This window comes from Pelobates fuscus, chromosome 13 (genome assembly GCF_036172605.1).
Source record: "Pelobates fuscus isolate aPelFus1 chromosome 13, aPelFus1.pri, whole genome shotgun sequence".
Taxonomy (NCBI): Eukaryota; Metazoa; Chordata; class Amphibia; order Anura; family Pelobatidae; genus Pelobates; species Pelobates fuscus.
In genome coordinates this window covers 102,675,811-102,692,674 of record NC_086329.1, presented here as the reverse complement: position 1 = coordinate 102,692,674, position 16,864 = coordinate 102,675,811, and the positions used below count along the sequence as shown (strand labels likewise).

At 39.0% G+C, this 16,864-nt stretch overlaps 1 protein-coding gene across 2 annotated transcripts; it reads left to right on the top strand.

Moving 5' to 3' along the window:
- The first annotated feature begins 1,510 nt into the window (after nt 1-1,510).
- Nucleotides 1,511-5,145, top strand: LOC134582545 (C-reactive protein-like). Of its 2 annotated transcripts, none has more exons than XM_063439218.1 (3): nt 1,511-1,566; nt 1,820-1,905; nt 4,382-5,145. In XM_063439218.1, exons 2-3 carry the CDS (start codon nt 1,851-1,853, stop codon nt 4,984-4,986), a joined length of 660 nt encoding a protein of 219 aa, XP_063295288.1. In that variant the 5' UTR covers nt 1,511-1,566; nt 1,820-1,850; the 3' UTR covers nt 4,987-5,145. The 2 variants fall into 2 exon arrangements, with proteins under 2 accessions (XP_063295288.1, XP_063295287.1); XM_063439217.1 differs by lacking the exon at nt 1,511-1,566 and adding an exon at nt 1,597-1,722.
- Nucleotides 5,146-16,864: the final 11,719 nt, after the last annotated feature.

Genomic DNA, 16,864 nt, shown 5'->3' with positions numbered 1-16,864 from the left:
ATTACTAATACACTCTTACTAAAACTCTGTTACCAATATCTCTGCTACAGTTGCTAGTGTTTTTTGCTTTTCGCTAATCACCTGCAATATCCACGAACCCTTAAAGCTACAGTAACGGTCCTTTATAGTAGGATTTCTTTCCTATCTTCAATCACGTTCTGTTAAAATAAAAAGGAACTTTCAAATCTGCAGTTGTGTTCCACATCAATTCTACTTGTAGCATAACACCTACTGAGAATCTTAGAGAGTCTTCGACACTTACCTAGCTCAGGTTAAAGACAATCCCAGCCGTTCCCCGCTTTTCACACTACTAGGCAGTCCCCTAACTACTACTAAATTCATGTTCTACATTAGAACACTGTGCATTAAATTAGGTTGGGACCCTGCCTCTTATTCAGGGCATTCGTTCAGAATAGGGGCCGCGTCAGCATCGTACAGTATCAATACGCCAGTACACATAATTAAGAAATTAGGGTGTTGGAAATCTGCTATATATCAGAGAGAAAGAGTTAAGACAAGCATTTAAGAATCTCGTATTATAATCATGTTATCAATAAAGTGTGTTTTTTCCAGCATCTCTTTTTTACAGGCCTACCCCTACGTCGGTTTCGGCACACCACACCGACTATATATGTTTCCTTTATACCAACCACCTAGGACAGAACCCTAAGAAAATTTGGACGTAAAGGAGGGAAAAGGTTGCTTTTACGGACCCCAAAGCGCATGAACTTGAGCTAAGTTTTTTAGCTTTATGAAATTGTGAGTTGTTACTTGGCACTATACCTCATATTAAATTAGTACTGTGCAATTTGCACTATGATTTGTATCTTTATGTTTTCTTTTTAAAGGGATAATACAGAAATATAGACACCCCTAAGTTAGAAAACTATTTTAAAGGTATATCCCTTTATACTGGGCAATTTGCAATATCACTACAAACTGTTTCCATTGATTATCACTATTGCAGCGCTTCACCGAGACACTCCTTTTCCTTAACTATCTATGTTAAAAGATAAACCACTGTGTTATAGCAGCTTCTTCTATTTGTTGTCTATATAGATTGATAAAAACTTTAAAAAAAAAAACTAAAAGTAGCCCTAGTACATCACTATTTATATTTGTATCTTTAAGGATTATCCGTATCTCTATTTTAACTCAACTTGATAAATCTCTGTCAGTGTATGTGTGGTTACCTCAAAGTAATGTGCAAACACTTAAAGATGATTTTCTCATTACATGAAAACACACAGCTGTGGTTAATATTTGTGGCTCTGCCAATATGTTTGCTGTTTCTTGCCAATTTCTCAAAATTCATATTTTACATATAAATACAAAAACAGAACTGGCTGTTCAAATAATCATAATTAAATAATCATGTTACATCAGAGTCAAACATTGGCAGTTTTTAAAAGTATGTATGGCATTTAGTAGAAGAATGTATCTTGCCCAATCTCATTCCTTCCTTGAGATTGCGAGCTGGTTTAACCCCCGTGCTGAGTTGCAGAAGTAATACACCACCAGTGAATCAACAGGTTCCAAAAGACAGGCTGGTAAGCAAATAAAAAGGTAAAAATCTTTCTGTGTGTATGTCTCTGTCTGTCTGTTTGAGTGTCTGTCAGCTAGTGACAATGCATTGCTAGTAATATAATCTGATTTATCCAATGGCATAAGCATCTATCATCTACTACAAACATGAGGCTTTGATGGGCTGAGAACAAGCAGGTAAAAAGAGACTTAGACAATTATGATAGATTACATCATTGTTGGTGTTTATAGCGTAACGTTATAGCACTTTTAAAGATCCTAAATTACTTTTCAGGAACTGCAATCAAAAACTATAAAATAGGAAGATGGGTGGACACGTCATTTTGCTTCTATTTATCACTGGCGTGATGGCACAGAAAGGTGAGCCACCTTCTTTTATTCTAAATCAAATCATTCTCTTATAAGAAGTTCACAAAATAAAAATCTTGTATTATCTATCTATTCTAATCTATTGTCTTAAAGTGCAAACAAACTCAGCATTTGATTTTTCCCCTGTCTGCATTAATACGCTGACAAAGCTTCTGCTAATCTGAAACAACAAACAGCAATACACTCTTTTTCTCTATTTCACTATTTTATAATTCTTCTCTTTTCCCATCACCTTTCCTCTCTCCCCATTTCCTCTCTCTCTCTCTGTACCCTTCTATGGTCCAGGAGGGGTAAGGACTCGTCTTGTCAGTATTGTTTTCCCCTCTCAGTTTCTATTCTGTGTTATCGTAGTTGTGCACATTACTCGGTATGGACATATAGCATGGTGATGCATGATTTTCAGTAGCCTGGTAAGATTTGAAATTGTGCATTTTATTGTCCACATGCTTTTCTCTTGTTGTTCATTTTGTATAATTTTAGACCCTAAGAGTAACATCACTATTCAGAAATGTATGTGCCCACCAATCCCATTGTTCTCTGCACATTGATGTATCACATACAGTAATACTACATTTTAAACAGTGACATACTGGAACTGCGCTCCTTTAACTGCATAGCCATTTTAGCACCATCGTCATGACTCATTTTAAGTTTTTCCTATTTGAAATAAATTCTAAATATTCTGTGTAAGATATTACAGTGGCAATAGTGCAGCACAGATTGCTAACAGTCAGTTTAACATGCGGGCTTACTCTATAAGAATAGAATTATGAAATATGTGAAATGTGTAGAGGATGACTGCATTTGTGTGGAGTGCCTGTGTTTGTGTGTGAATGAGGGTGTATTTGTGTGGAGTGCCTGTGTTTGTGTGTGAATGAGGGTGTATTTGTGTGGAGTGCCTGTGTTTGTGTGTGAATGAGGGTGTATTTGTGTGGAGTGCCTGTGTTTGTGTGTGAATGAGGGTGTATTTGTGTGGAGTGCCTGTGTTTGTGTGTGAATGAGGGTGTATTTGTGTGGAGTGTCTGTGTTTGTGTGTAAATGAGGGTGTATTTGTGTGGAGTGTCTGTGTTTGTGTGTAAATGAGGGTGTATTTGTGTGGAGTGTCTGTGTTTGTGTGTGAATGAGGGTGTATTTGTGTGGAGTGTCTGTGTTTGTGTGTGAATGAGGGTGTATTTGTGTGGAGTGGCAATGTTTGTATATTAATGCAGGGATGTATTTACATGGAGATTTGGTGTGTGTGTGTGTTTGTGTGTGACTGAACTGAATGTGAATGGTTGGGTGTATTTTGCAGGATAGTGACAATTCTGTAAAAAGGTGCATTTATTTATTTTTATTTATTTATTACTGGCATATATAAGGCACCAATATATTCCACAGTGCTGGTCAATTGGGAAAAAGAAAATACAGTATAAACAGACCAATGCAAATGGTATCGGGCCCCGCCCGTGAGTTTACCATCTAATGGATAATATGGAGAGATGATACAAGACAGCAGAGGAATTTGGAGGTGATGGCAGAGAGAATTAATAGTATAATTGCAGTAACTGGCAACATGTGAAGGGAATGTGGAGGTGATTGGCTGTGGTTTCAAACAGCTGGTAGAGCATGCTGTATTGTTAGAAGGTACCAGTGTCAGCAGGAGGAGGGGCAGGTGATTAAGTAGAGATGAGCAGAAATGAAGTGGCTATACTGCAGATGAATGTGGCTTGGGCCTAAGGAATAGAGATATACAGTTATTTAAAGGAATGTACAGCTGGCAGCGGCAAGCAGGGGGGGAGTAATGGTGGAGCCGAATAAACATTTGCTGTAAACATCTGAAATATTTTCCAAGCAAATTCTATCAGCCAAAATATTACTAACTACATGTGACTGCATGTACAAAATATTACTAACTACATGTGACTGCATGTACACAATATTAATAACTACATGTGACTGCATGTACAAAATATCACTGCAGTAAACTATAGGTACAAATATTAGCATTATTATAGTAAATTAATAACATAGTTACAAAGGTGAATGAAATCCGCTGGAGTATCTTCTGAATTTCAAAATCTGTATCTTAAAGTTGCAGCATTGAACAGACGTTGCTTTGTTGCAGATAAATGTGGATATTTTTAACTGTCCATGAATGAAATTGTTATTTGTGGATAATGCCAACGTGTGTCAATGCAGTGTGCATGTGGAATGTGTGCCGTTAATCCAGGGGTGTAAGGGGAGCATTCTGTGATAAAGTGTCACTGAGCGTGAATGTATGACTGTATTGAGAAGGTTTCTGAGCAGTATCAGATTTGTGTGAATGTAGAATTGTATTTTTAAGGCATGTTAACGTGTACGAGTATAACTTTAAACTAATTTTATGTTGTATTTTCCATTACCTGTCTGTATAATTAAAATATTGTTGCCATATATGATTAATACAGACTATGCTGACAAATCTTCTCTATGTTTTAATTCTCCATAGATTTGGAAGGCAACGTCTTCCTCTTTCCCGAACAGAATGACTATTCTTCGGTGATCCTGAAGCCCGTGGAGTCTAAACCATTAAGAAAATTCACAGTTTGCCTTCAATCCTATACTGAACTGGCCAAGTATCCTCTCTTCTCTTTGGCCACTCACAAACACTTTAATGCCTTCCTCATTCTCCTATCGCCAGGAAGTAAGGTGTATGTTTACGTGGGCAATGAAGAAATCTATTTCAAGGTAGACCTAACCCATATTGAATGGAAATACACCTGTGTGAGTTGGGATTCGGACACGGGAGTGGTTCAGCTTTGGATCAATGGAAAACGCTATCCTAGAAAGGTTGCAAAAAAAGGATTTACCTTTCCTGCCTCCACCAGTATAATCCTGGGACAGGAGCAGGACTCATTTGGGGGAGGATTTGATAAGAACCAGTCCTTCGCAGGTGAAATAAGTGAGGTCCACATGTGGGATTATGTGTTGTCTCCCGAAAAAATACAGCAAGTTCTCATTAAAAAATTGAATGGAAATATATTCAGTTGGAGGTCGTTACATTATGAGATTAAAGGGAATGTCCTTATTGAACCCAGTTTGCAGTACATATGATCAAACTTTTACATGCCACATAATTATAAAGAAAGATTTCATTCATAATATTTATTGGATTCAAAGAATGAATGGGTAGCGTACAATTAACTCAGAAACCAGAAATTTTGCATAGAGGTTGCTTCACAGACAAGCTTAAAAAAATAAAATTATGCAAACTAACACACTAACACAATATTGAATTTTCACAAAAACAACTTTTATAAAAAATATCTGGAAAAATATTAACTTTTTACTAATTACTAATATTAATAAAACTTCAGCCACCATACAGGGTTCTTTATTGAACACAGGGCTTGAAATATTAATATAAAAACCAAACAATCTGTTTTCTCATATACAGTAGGTGTGACGAAAATATATAATACGTATGATCAAACACCTTGCACATAGGTATTTGTAATGACTGAAGGTGTTATTGAAAGTTGCAACAGAATGTAAAACAAATGTCTTAATTTGAGCATTATCTCCAAATACAAGAAACACAGCTAAACCATATATGTTTTTTAACAAATATATTTAAAAATTCTATAGCAGTGTTTACCAATCCCTGGATTGCTAATGCTAACAGTGAAATGGTAGAGTCCATTCACCCCTCCCCCTCCCTGACAGTAGTAATGATATGACCAATTGAAATTTCCTTTACTGTTTGGCAGCAGGGGATGAACAGACATTCACAGCACAATTGCAGGCATTACATCAGTTACCAGTGACTTTTGGAAGAAAATTTTGTTCTTATACATTCTGGTAATCATTCATAGAGTATACATTAGAGTGAATTAAGCTTTATGGACTAAATTTAATTCTGCAAAATTTGTGAAAGTAAATATGTTTATACTCTTTATTCTGGTAGTGATGTGGTTAATATTCTCAAGTTTATATAAACCCTGATAGTATGATTTGACTGTGAAAACTGATTAATAAATGATTATAACTTCTATATTTAAATTTGTCTTCATTGCAATCGAAATAACCAAACACTGACATCTTCTTTTAACCATGTATTTCATTAGTAATCTGTGTGTCCCAGGATCTATGTCTCCAGGAAAGTCCTATATGGACTGAAACATTTCACTGCTTATGTTTCTGCTTATTGAAATAAGCCAGTAGGAGATCATACTTTTTCTGGATTTTTCAAGTATTTTTAGAGGCTACAAGAGGACCAAAGCAAGGGAAGGAGATCTACATTGTGTTAAATGATGAAACGCGTTTTATTAGCTATTATTTTAGTCCATTCATTGGACCGTACCCGAGTGACTATAGTCGTGTTGATGCAAATGTCCAAGGACTTCTATCATTGTTCTCTAGTGATTGAACAGACCACTATAACACAGAGAATTTAATTCTCTGGAAGGAAAAGACAGCTAACAAAGGAATTCATTTTCATGTTTCGTAACAGCCACTAGAGCCAAACCTTTCGACCTCTGCCTACCATAGCTACAATGAGACCCAGTCAAAGACATGGAATGTAACTGGACACATCTCAGATCCAGATGTTGGTGTGGATATGTCTGTTAAATGTAAACATAGTCTCTTGAATACTCAACAGCATTGCTGTTGGTCCTCGACTTCTTGGGCTTATACAGCCATTACCCCACCTATGGTCAACTCCTATCCCACTAGTAGCCAGCATACATCTAGAATATAGGGGAACACTCGCTGAGTAAATATATAAATGGATCGATCCCTCCAAACTATTCAGAAACAAAGATAGTGAGCAAAATAGAGGTAAGGGCTGCGCCAATTTCTATAACAAAATATAATGAGCAGTAAAAATCACAACACATAAAATAAGTAAAAAATCTAAATATCAGTAAAAAAAAGTCAAATAAAAAGGATCTTACTCAGATCAAAAATAGAATAAGGTGCTTAAACAGGAGTAATATCCTCAGTGTCTTTTTCCGGATGAATCCACTCATATGAAAAACAAAAACCAGATAAAAAGAACCAATAGTGTAATATGAATGATCCAATATGTATATAGATGAAATAAACAGGAATAAACTCACATTTAGGAGAGCTATAGTTAGCTCTAGTGTGAAGGGCGTACAGCGGTATAATCCCCGCTTATGGGATATGTTGTGGGTTTCTTCCATCTGGGGTATGGTCCACACTCAGGAAAGAGGGTAAAAAGAGACAACTAATAGTGCTCACTGAATAAAAACAAGCGTAGGATATTTCAAACGTGGCTGGGGAGGAATTTATTCTGGATCATATCATTGTAATTAAAAATGCCTTAAATGTTGCAGTCTAAATCATTTGAATTTATATTAGAATTTACACAGATTTCTGATTTAAAAAAATTACATAAAAAATAGATATTTTGAGATATTCCTATTAAAAAGCAGTAAGATACATCCATATGTATTCACAATTACAATCCAAGTGCTAAGAAAAGTTAAGAATTTTCCGTCATCTTTTATTAGTGATCCCATGAAAATGTTTAGTTCTAAAAGATCGATACAAAATAACAATTAGATTATAAAATAATTTTAAAAAAATAGATAAAATAGAAGCCTAATTTAACTCCTAGGAAAGCTAAAGCTAAAGGAATTACAAAATCGTTACAAAAAGGCATTTATTTATGTGACAAATAGAGTATATTGCTGATGGTATTCAATTCAAACGCCTACAATCGTGAGCGTCAGGACTGGACCATGGTGCAACGGAAGAAGGTTGCCTTTTAGGTCAGGTGGATGGCCGAGTGCGTGTGTGGAAGAGATGGCAGAAGAATGCCCTATGGGAAGAAGGCAGTTATTAATACACTGCCCAGTACCTAGTGACATCAATCCTGTGCTGATTTACTGTTCAGTAACCCAAAACGTTTGATAAGTAGAAGCTGCATGCAGTGAGTTCCAGAATGTTTGGTCATATCTCAGTTGTCCAATGTATTTTAAAGTGAATGCAGAAGAGGGAGCAGGAAGGAGGTACTTGTCACTCGTGCACTGATGTTGGACTCTCCTGCTAGATACAAGCCACATCGTTTAGACCCTGAGGAGGCAGGCAAAGCTCTGGCTATCGATGGGTTGCTCAATTTCATGCTTCTATTTTGAGTGTTTTAGCTCCTTCTTCAAATAGGTAGTGTGTATGGAGTCAGGCTGTGACTCTGTCCTGCATTATTTGCCTGATTTCTTGTGCGTAGGATCGGGGAATTCGGAGAGGTGCGTGCGGCTGCTGTTTGCGGTGCAGTCCATGGCAAAGTCTTTCGGGGTACCACTGGCCCAGGGCAAGACTGTGGGCCCGACTGTAAAGGATCCCCTACACTCCTATTGAGTACATCCGTTATAAGTCTCCCAAAGTGATGTAATTATAGTAGTGAACCTGGACCTGAGAGGAAACTAGTTACAAGCAAACATCTAACATGCTCCTCCCCTGTGCTTGAGAGATAATTACCTGATCACACAAACATATAATTAAGTTATCTCTCAGTACAGAAACAGGCAATATAAAAAAATACCCCCAAAACACATAAAAACCCCACAAACATTTCATCCCCTGATAGCCCCGATCTGAGTGACCAACATATCCAAAAACCACCCAGATTGTTTCAGGGGTTCAGCATTTCCATGGAAATCATAATTTTGACTGACTGTGCACATGTTCCTATGCCCAAAACAGTTCCATGAAATCAGGGCTAGCAATCGGTCAACTTTGGTAACATAAAAACAAAGTTTAAATGGATTTCTGAACTAAGGAAGAGAATGGTTCCTGGGAAGGCAAAATAGGGGTTTTGTCACTTGGCTCCCCACAGTTCCATGGAGTGGGCAGGAGGCTATCGACAACATTCCTCCAGAAGCCCATGGTGAACGTCCAGACAGAGGAGTGTTCGTCACACCGACTATGTGCTTGAGCTTTCTTGGCATTGAAATTGACTCACTGGCGCGGGAATGTTGGCTCCCGGCGGATAAGTTGGAGGATCTGCACGCTCGAGTGCATCGGTTTTGTGCATGAGGAAGATACAGTTGCGCCAGGTGCAGGCACTGTTGGGTAAGTTTAACTTTGCCTGTTGCAATCTGCCCATGGGCAGGGTGTTTAATGGGCAACTGGCTCCGGCTAGGTCAGGCATCTCCAGGCCCCGCCATTTTGTGCATTTGACGCACCCCTTGAAAGAGGATTTGGCAGTGTGGGATGTTTTTCTGATGGCTTTTAACAGTCGGTCCTAGGGCCGGAAGTATCCAATGCCAAGCTGCACTTGTTCACTGACGCGGGTGGGCTCAGTGGGTTTTGGGGCTATATTGTACACCCACTGGTGTGCGGATACTTGGTCGGAGGCCTGGCATATGTCGGGCCTCACTAAGAATTTGGCGTTTCTCGAATTGTTCCCTATAGTAGTGGCCTTGGAGCAGTGGGGGTCATTGCTGCAGGGCCGCAAGGTTGCTTTCCATTGCGATAATCTGGGAGTGGTACTGGCCATTAACAGCCTGTCGGCTTCCTCCGCCCCAGTGGTCCGGCTGCTGTGTCGACTTGTGCTGGGTTGGACTGGTTCTTGCTTACAACTCCCTACATAATGCTGCTCCAACCTACCTATCCTCCCTAGTACACAAGTATGTCCCGTCTAGGCCCTTACGCTCTGTCGAAGACCTAAGTCTATCCTCTGTCCATACTCCCACCTCTGATGCTGGCCTTCAAAAATTCTCCAGGGCTGCATGTTTTCTGTGGAACTCCCTTCTCTTCTCCATAAGACTTTCACCCAGTCTCCATTTCTTCACAAAAATCGTTGAAAACACCTTCCTTCAAGAATGCATATCAATAGAACTGTGAACGGCTTTTCATCCCCCCCAATAACTCATCTCCTGCAAATGTCAAAAATAACATATTAACCCTCAGTGAATACTTTTCTAGCAACCTACTTTGTTACCCCTACTCAGGGCCGGCGCTACCATAAGGCGGCCCAGGCGGCCGCCTTAGGGCGCACCGGCCCTGGGGGCGCAAAACCAGGCGGACCGGAAGGAGGGAAGCGCACTGCGCTCCCCTTTATCCGGCTACTACTTGTAGCGTGGCCGAGCGCAGCCCTTACCATTCCGCCTGCGGATCCCAGCCTCTGCCCGCCCACCTCCTACCCTGCTTTCTGCTGCCGGCTGTGTGGAGGGGGCGGGGATATGACATCATATCCCTGCTCCCTGGGGATCACACAGCGTGGCTGGCGCACAGTGATGAGGCTGCCCTGCAGGACAGGACTCCAAGGAGCCGGTGTTCTATCATTCTGCTATACCTCGTCAGTGTAAGTATGTAATTTTGCATGTATGTATGTATGTTTGTTTGTATGTAACTAATACAGAGTAATGGGGAAGAAAACTAGGGCTTAAATGGCTAAATGTATTTTTACATTGCTTTGTAATAAAAAAAAAGGAAATGAAGACTGTGTAAACATGGTGTTGAAATAAAAGAGGTTTACATTTTCGGAATGACAAATTATGGATACATTTTAAACATGTGTTGAATACTGCTGAAGGAAAGTAAAAAAAAAAGTACATTACTGTACAATATACATTTGTGAATAAAGCTAAACTATTACCTTTATAATAAACAAAATATATACCATTGAAACTCATAGGAAAGTGCTTCAAGTTAGGTTTAGAAGTATAGTATAATGTGGAAAAAAATGATTAAGATTTTTTGTTGCTTAAAAAATCATAATATTCCAGTCCTAAACCACATCTATTTTGATTGTATGTTTGTCTCTGAATGTCTATATATATGTCTCTGTATTCATGTATGTAACTGTATGCCTTTATGTTTCTGTATGTATGTATGTATGTATGTGCCTGAATGTCTTTGTATGTATGTTTCTGTATGCCTGTCTGTATGTATGTATCTGTATGACGGTATGCCTCTGTATGTATGTATGTGTCTGCATGCCTGTATGTCTTGTACGTATGTCTCTGTATGCATGTATGTAACTGGATGTATGTTTGTCTCTGAATGTCTGTATATATGTCTCTGTATGCATGTATGTAACTGTATGCCTTTATGTCTCTGTATGTACGTATGTGTGTGTATGTGTGTCTCTGTATGCCTGTATGTCTTTGTATGCATTTTTCTGTATGTATGTATGTGTCTGTATGACGGTATGCCTCTGTATGTATGTATGTATGTATGTATGTGTCTGTATGCCTCTGTATGTATGTATGTGTCTGTATGCCTATATGTCTCTGTATGCCTGTATATATGTATGTGTCTGTATGATGTTATGTCTCTGTATGCATGCATGTGTCTGTATGTGTGTATGTCTTTGTATGCCTGTATGTATGTATGTATGTATGTATGTATGTGTCTGCATGCCTGTATGTCTCTGTATGTATGTTTCTGTATGCCTGTCTGTATGTATGTGTCTGTATGACGGTATGCCTCTGTATGCATGTATGTCTTTATATGCCTGCATGTCTCTGTATGCATGTATGTCTCTGCTTGTATGTCTCTGACTGTATGTCTCTGTATGATTATTTCTGTCTTTGTATGCCAGTGTACCTGTATGACTTTGACTGTGTGACTGAAAAATGATGCCTGTGTGCCTGTGGCTTGGGAGGAAAGACACACAGGTGAAGATGCATTTTTTTATTTTTTAATGAGGGTTGGGGGCGCCAAAATGCATCTTCGCCTGTGTAACTAAAAATCCTAGCACCGGCCCTGCCCCTACTTTTACCCTTTGTGTCACTATACCCCACTCCCTCTAGCATGTAACCTCACTGAGCAGGGCCCTCAATCCCTCTGTTCCTGTGTCACTGTACCCCACTCCCACTAGCATGTAAAATCATTGGGCAGGCCCTCAATCCCTCTGTTGCTGTGTGTCCAACTCATCTGGTTACAAATACCTGTCTGTTAGTGCACCCATTGTACAGCGCTATGGAATTTGATGGTGCTCTATAAATAAAATAATAATAATTAGTGACTATAGTCTATTTAATGCAGGGGAAGAGAAATTATTTGAGTATATGTTGCTATGATATGACTCTCAAGTGTTCCTATTTTGGCCCAAATCCCTCTGTCCCTCTTTCCCATCCTGATGTCTTTCTTTTCTAGGAGATCCACATTGTTGGTGTGTCTTAGTGTATAACAGAGCTCCACAGCAATAATACTCCCAGTAATGTGTCTGAGTGTATAACAGAGCCCCACAGTAATAATACTCCCAGTAATGTGTCTGAGTGTATAACAGAGCCCCAAAGCAATAATACTCCCAGTAATGTGTCTAAGTGTATAATAGAGCTCCACAGCAATAATACTCCCAGTAATGTGTCTGAGTGTATAACAGAGCACCTCAGCAATAATACTACCAGTAATGTGCCTGAGTGTATAACAGAGCTCCACAGCAAAAATACTCCCAGTAATGTGTCTGAGTGTATAACATAGCTCCACAGCAATAATACTCCCAGTAATGTGTCTGAGTGTGTAACAGAGCCCTACAGCAATAATACTCCCAGTAATGTGTCTGAGCGTATAACAAAGCCCCCCAGCAATAATACTCCCAGTAATGTGTCTGAGTGTATGACAGAGCTCCACAGCAATAATACTCCCAGTAATGTGTCTGAGTGTATAACAGAGCCCCAAAGCAATAATACTCCCAGTAATGTGTCTGAGTGTATAACAGAGCACCACAGCAATAATACTCCCAGTAATGTGTCTGAGTGTATAACAGAGCTCCACAGCAATAATACTCCCAGTAATGTGTCTGAGTGTATAACAGAACTCCACAGCAATAATACTCCCAGTAATGTGTCTGAGTGTGTAACAGAGCTCCACAGCAATAATACTCCCAGTAATGTGTCTGAATGTATAACAGAGCTCCACAGTAATAATACTCCCAGTAATGTGTCTGAATGTATAACAGAGCTCCACAGCAATAATACTCCCAGTAATGTGTCTGAATGTATAACAGAACTCTGCAGCAATAATACTCCCAGTAATGTGTCTGAGTGTATAACAGAGCTCCACAGCAATAATACTCCCAGTAATGTGTCTGAGTGTGTAACAGAGCTCCACAGCAATAATACTCCCAGTAATGTGTCTGAATGTATAACAGAGCTCCACAGCAATAATACTCCCAGTAATGTGTCTGAGTGTATAATAGAGCCCCACAGCAATTATACTCCCAGTAATGTGTCTGAGTGTATAACAGAGCTCCACAGCAACAGTACTCCCAGTAATGTGTTTGAGTGTATAACAGAGCTCCACAGCAATAATACTCCCAGTAATGTGTCTGAGAGTATAACAGAGCTCCACAGCACGAATACTCCCAGTAATGTGTCTGAGTGTATAACAGAGCCCCCCCCCCCAGCAATAATACTCGCAGTAATGTGTCTGAGTGTATAACAGAGCACCACAGCAATAATACTCCCAGTAATGTGTTTGAGTGTATAACAGAGCTCCACAGCAATAATACTCCCAGTAATGTGTCTAAGTGTATAATAGAGCTCCACAGCAATAATACTCCCAGTAATGTGTCTGAGTATATAACAGAACTCCACAACAATAATACTCCCAGTAATGTGTCTGAGTGTATAACAGAGCTCCACAGCAATAATACTCCCAGTAATGTGTCTGAGTGTATAACAGAACTCCACAGCAATAATACTCCCAGTAATGTGTCTGAGTGTATAACATAGCTCCACAGCAATAATACTCCCAGTAATGTGTCTGAGTGTGTAACAGAGCCCTACAGCAATAATACTCCCAGCAATGTGTCTGAATGTATAACAGAGCTCCACAGCAATAATATTCCCAGTACTGTGTCTGAATGTATAACAGAGCTCCACAGTAATAATACTCCCAGTAATGTGTCTGAATGTATAACAGAGCTCCACAGCAATAATACTCCCAGTAATGTGTCTGAGTGTATAACAGAGCTCTGCAGCAATAATACTCCCAGTAATGTGTCTGAATGTATAACAGAGCTCCACAGTAATAATACTGCCAGTGATGTGTCTGAGTGTATAACAGAGCCCCACAGCAATAATACTCCCAGTAATGTGTCTGAGTGTATAACAGAGCTCTGCAGCAATAATACTCCCAGTAATGTGTCTGAATGTATAACAGAGCTCCACAGTAATAATACTGCCAGTAATGTGTCTGAGTGTATAACAGAGCCCCACAGCAATAATACTCCCAGTAATGTGTCTGGGTGTATAACAGAGCCCCACAGCAATAATACTCCCAGTAATGTGTCTGAGTGTGTAACAGAGCTCCACAGCAATAATACTCCCAGTAATGTGTCTGAATGTATAACAGAGCTCCACAGCAATAATACTCCCAGTAATGTGTCTGAGTGTATAACAGAGCTCCACAGCAATAATACTCCCAGTAATGTGTCTGAGTGTATAACATAGCTCTACAGCAATAATACTCCCAGTAATGTGTCTGAGTGTATAACAGTGCTCCATAGCAATAATACTCCCAGTAATGTGTCTGAGTGTATAACAGAGCTCCACAGCAATAATACTCCCAGTAATGTGTCTGAGTGTATAACAGAGCTCCACAGCAATAATACTCCCAGTAATGTGTCTTTAAACTGCAATAACTGCGATTCGAAATCAGTCTGTGTAAATAAGATACGTTGTTCTTGCTCTAAAGTAAATTTTAGTTACAAACATTGTTAACAAGTCACCTAAAATGTCTCAGAACAACCCGGCCACTGACCACACATCCCAAACTCACCCCTCTAAAATGAATGTGTCTCTCTCTTGCCCATGCCCATTTGAAATCTTGGGACAAATGTAATGTGCTTACAAATACCAAGATTGTTTGATCTATCTAATGAACGTGAACAGGTTGAATGGTAAAATCTCCATTAATGGAGTTTGCACTAATGGAAGCATCATGGATTTCAGATCATTCCATGAACCAAGCTTTTCCATCTTCTATCGAACAGGAATGTATGATAAAATCAGATATATAAAGTACAAACAAACTCCGCCAGAGGTTCTAGCAAATAATACAACATACAATAAAATATACAGTATCAGAACTGTGATCTTTGGCCGTTTACATATAATTACATTTTAATGGTTCTCACAAAGCTAGATGTATAAATGGTTTATGAGGATTTCTTGTATAAAGACTTAAAATAATGTTTATTTTGAGTGTAAAATATTCTCAAGCTCATCTGACCTTTTTATTGCTAAAACAAAGATGTGATTGGTGGTGACAGGGTTATTTAGAATAGAATATGGGGAACCGCTTATTCAACATTTTCACCATCTTCTAATATCTCACAACGTTGGCTTAATTATATTGCAAGGTCACTGCATTTGCTTTGAAAGGAGAAGTTGTCAAACTGAAAGAGGAAGGGTCGGACCTCTGCTTACTTTGTAGGATAGAAATCTCATCGAGAGCAAAGAACATGATCTACATTCACATCTGGATCGCAATGTTATTATTCTATCAAAAAAGTAAGTTTACACCGTCGATGGTATGGAACAATGTCAGATTGGAAATATGGAGATTTTTCAAACTTGGCTTCAATTTTTGAATAAAAGAAGATTTATAGAATAACAGAGATTGTTGCATTTAGCAGCAAACCATGGGAAGATTATTGTAGTTGTTAAGTGTTACCTGTTTAGATGACAAGTTGGTGGAACTAAAACCGGAGATATTACTCCATAGGAGTCTCTCCTTTACATCACAGGATATTGTTGTTGGTTATTTAACTGTCAAAAATGCTGTATACTGTGGGCGAGTAGCTTTATAATGTGAGGATACAGCTTTTTCAGAATGGGGAATGAGATACATTCGGTTTTAGGTTATTACTACACCTGGCTCGCGTTCATTTCGTCTACTCTCCCTGATACTTTTAAGTTGGAAGTTTGTATACAGCTCTGTAATGGAATTTTAAGAAAGACATGCTGGCCTCGATTGAGTATTTTTAGATAAACTTTTTAAGTGATCACAATCTATTAGAAAAAATATTTTTAAATGATATATTTACAAAAGTCGGCAATAGCATCGAGAGGAATTTTTGTAGCTAAATCATTTGAAAGTTGTTTTTTTTCTAACAGATTGGAAAAGTGTATTTCATATTAAATGCACCTCCCCCCCTCCCCCCTTATTATATATCATTTTATTCAGGGGAAACCGGGCTTTCATTGAATATCAAATATTTAGCTATGAAACATAATTTAATATGAATAAAATGGGAGAAAATAAGACATTTTGTTATTTTTTTAGTTTACTGTCAATGTCATAATACTGTTTGCTGTTACTGCAATAAAATACACATATTTGTATTCAGCAAAGTCTCACGTGTAAAATAGTACCCCCTATGTACAGGTTTTATGGTGTTTTGGGAAGTTACAGGGTCAAATATAGCACGTTACATTTGAAATTGAAATTCGCCAGATTGGTTACGTTGCCTTTGGGACTGTATAGTAGCCCAGGAATAAAATTTACACCCATTATTTGCAATAGTAGATAACCCAAGGAATTGCAAATGGGGTATGTCCAGTCTTTTTTAGTAGCCATTTGGTCACAAACACTGGCCAAAGTTAGCGTTAGTATTTGTTTGTGTGTGAAAAATGCCAAAACGCCAATTTTGGCCAGTGTTTGTGACTACGTGGCTTTTAAAAAAGACTGGACATACCCCGTTTGCAATACCTTGGGTTGTCTACTATTGCAAATGGTATGCCATCATAGGGGTAATTGTGGCGAAACTGACCTCGCCACGTGTCCTTGGAGGGGGCTGCTTGCCCGCCTCTTGCCTTCTGACTATGGCCCGGGAAGATGTGGCCCTTTAATTACAAGATTTGGGCATAATAGATTTGTGTTGTGCTGTTGCTGACCCTTTAACTCCCAGAGAAAGGATTTGTACCTTTAAATTGGCACTTCGAATGCCGTCGAAGTGCCGAAGTAGTCAAAGTGGCCTCCATTCGAAAATGGAACACGTGGCGGC

Bases quoted from the DNA above. Each gene is read 5' to 3' on its own strand.
- LOC134582545 (XM_063439218.1), top strand. From the start codon at position 1,851: ATGGGTGGACACGTCATTTTGCTTCTATTTATCACTGGCGTGATGGCA. The intron at 1,906-4,381 runs GTGAGCCACCTT...AATTCTCCATAG, and splicing joins TGGCGTGATGGCACAGAAAG to ATTTGGAAGGCAACGTCTTC.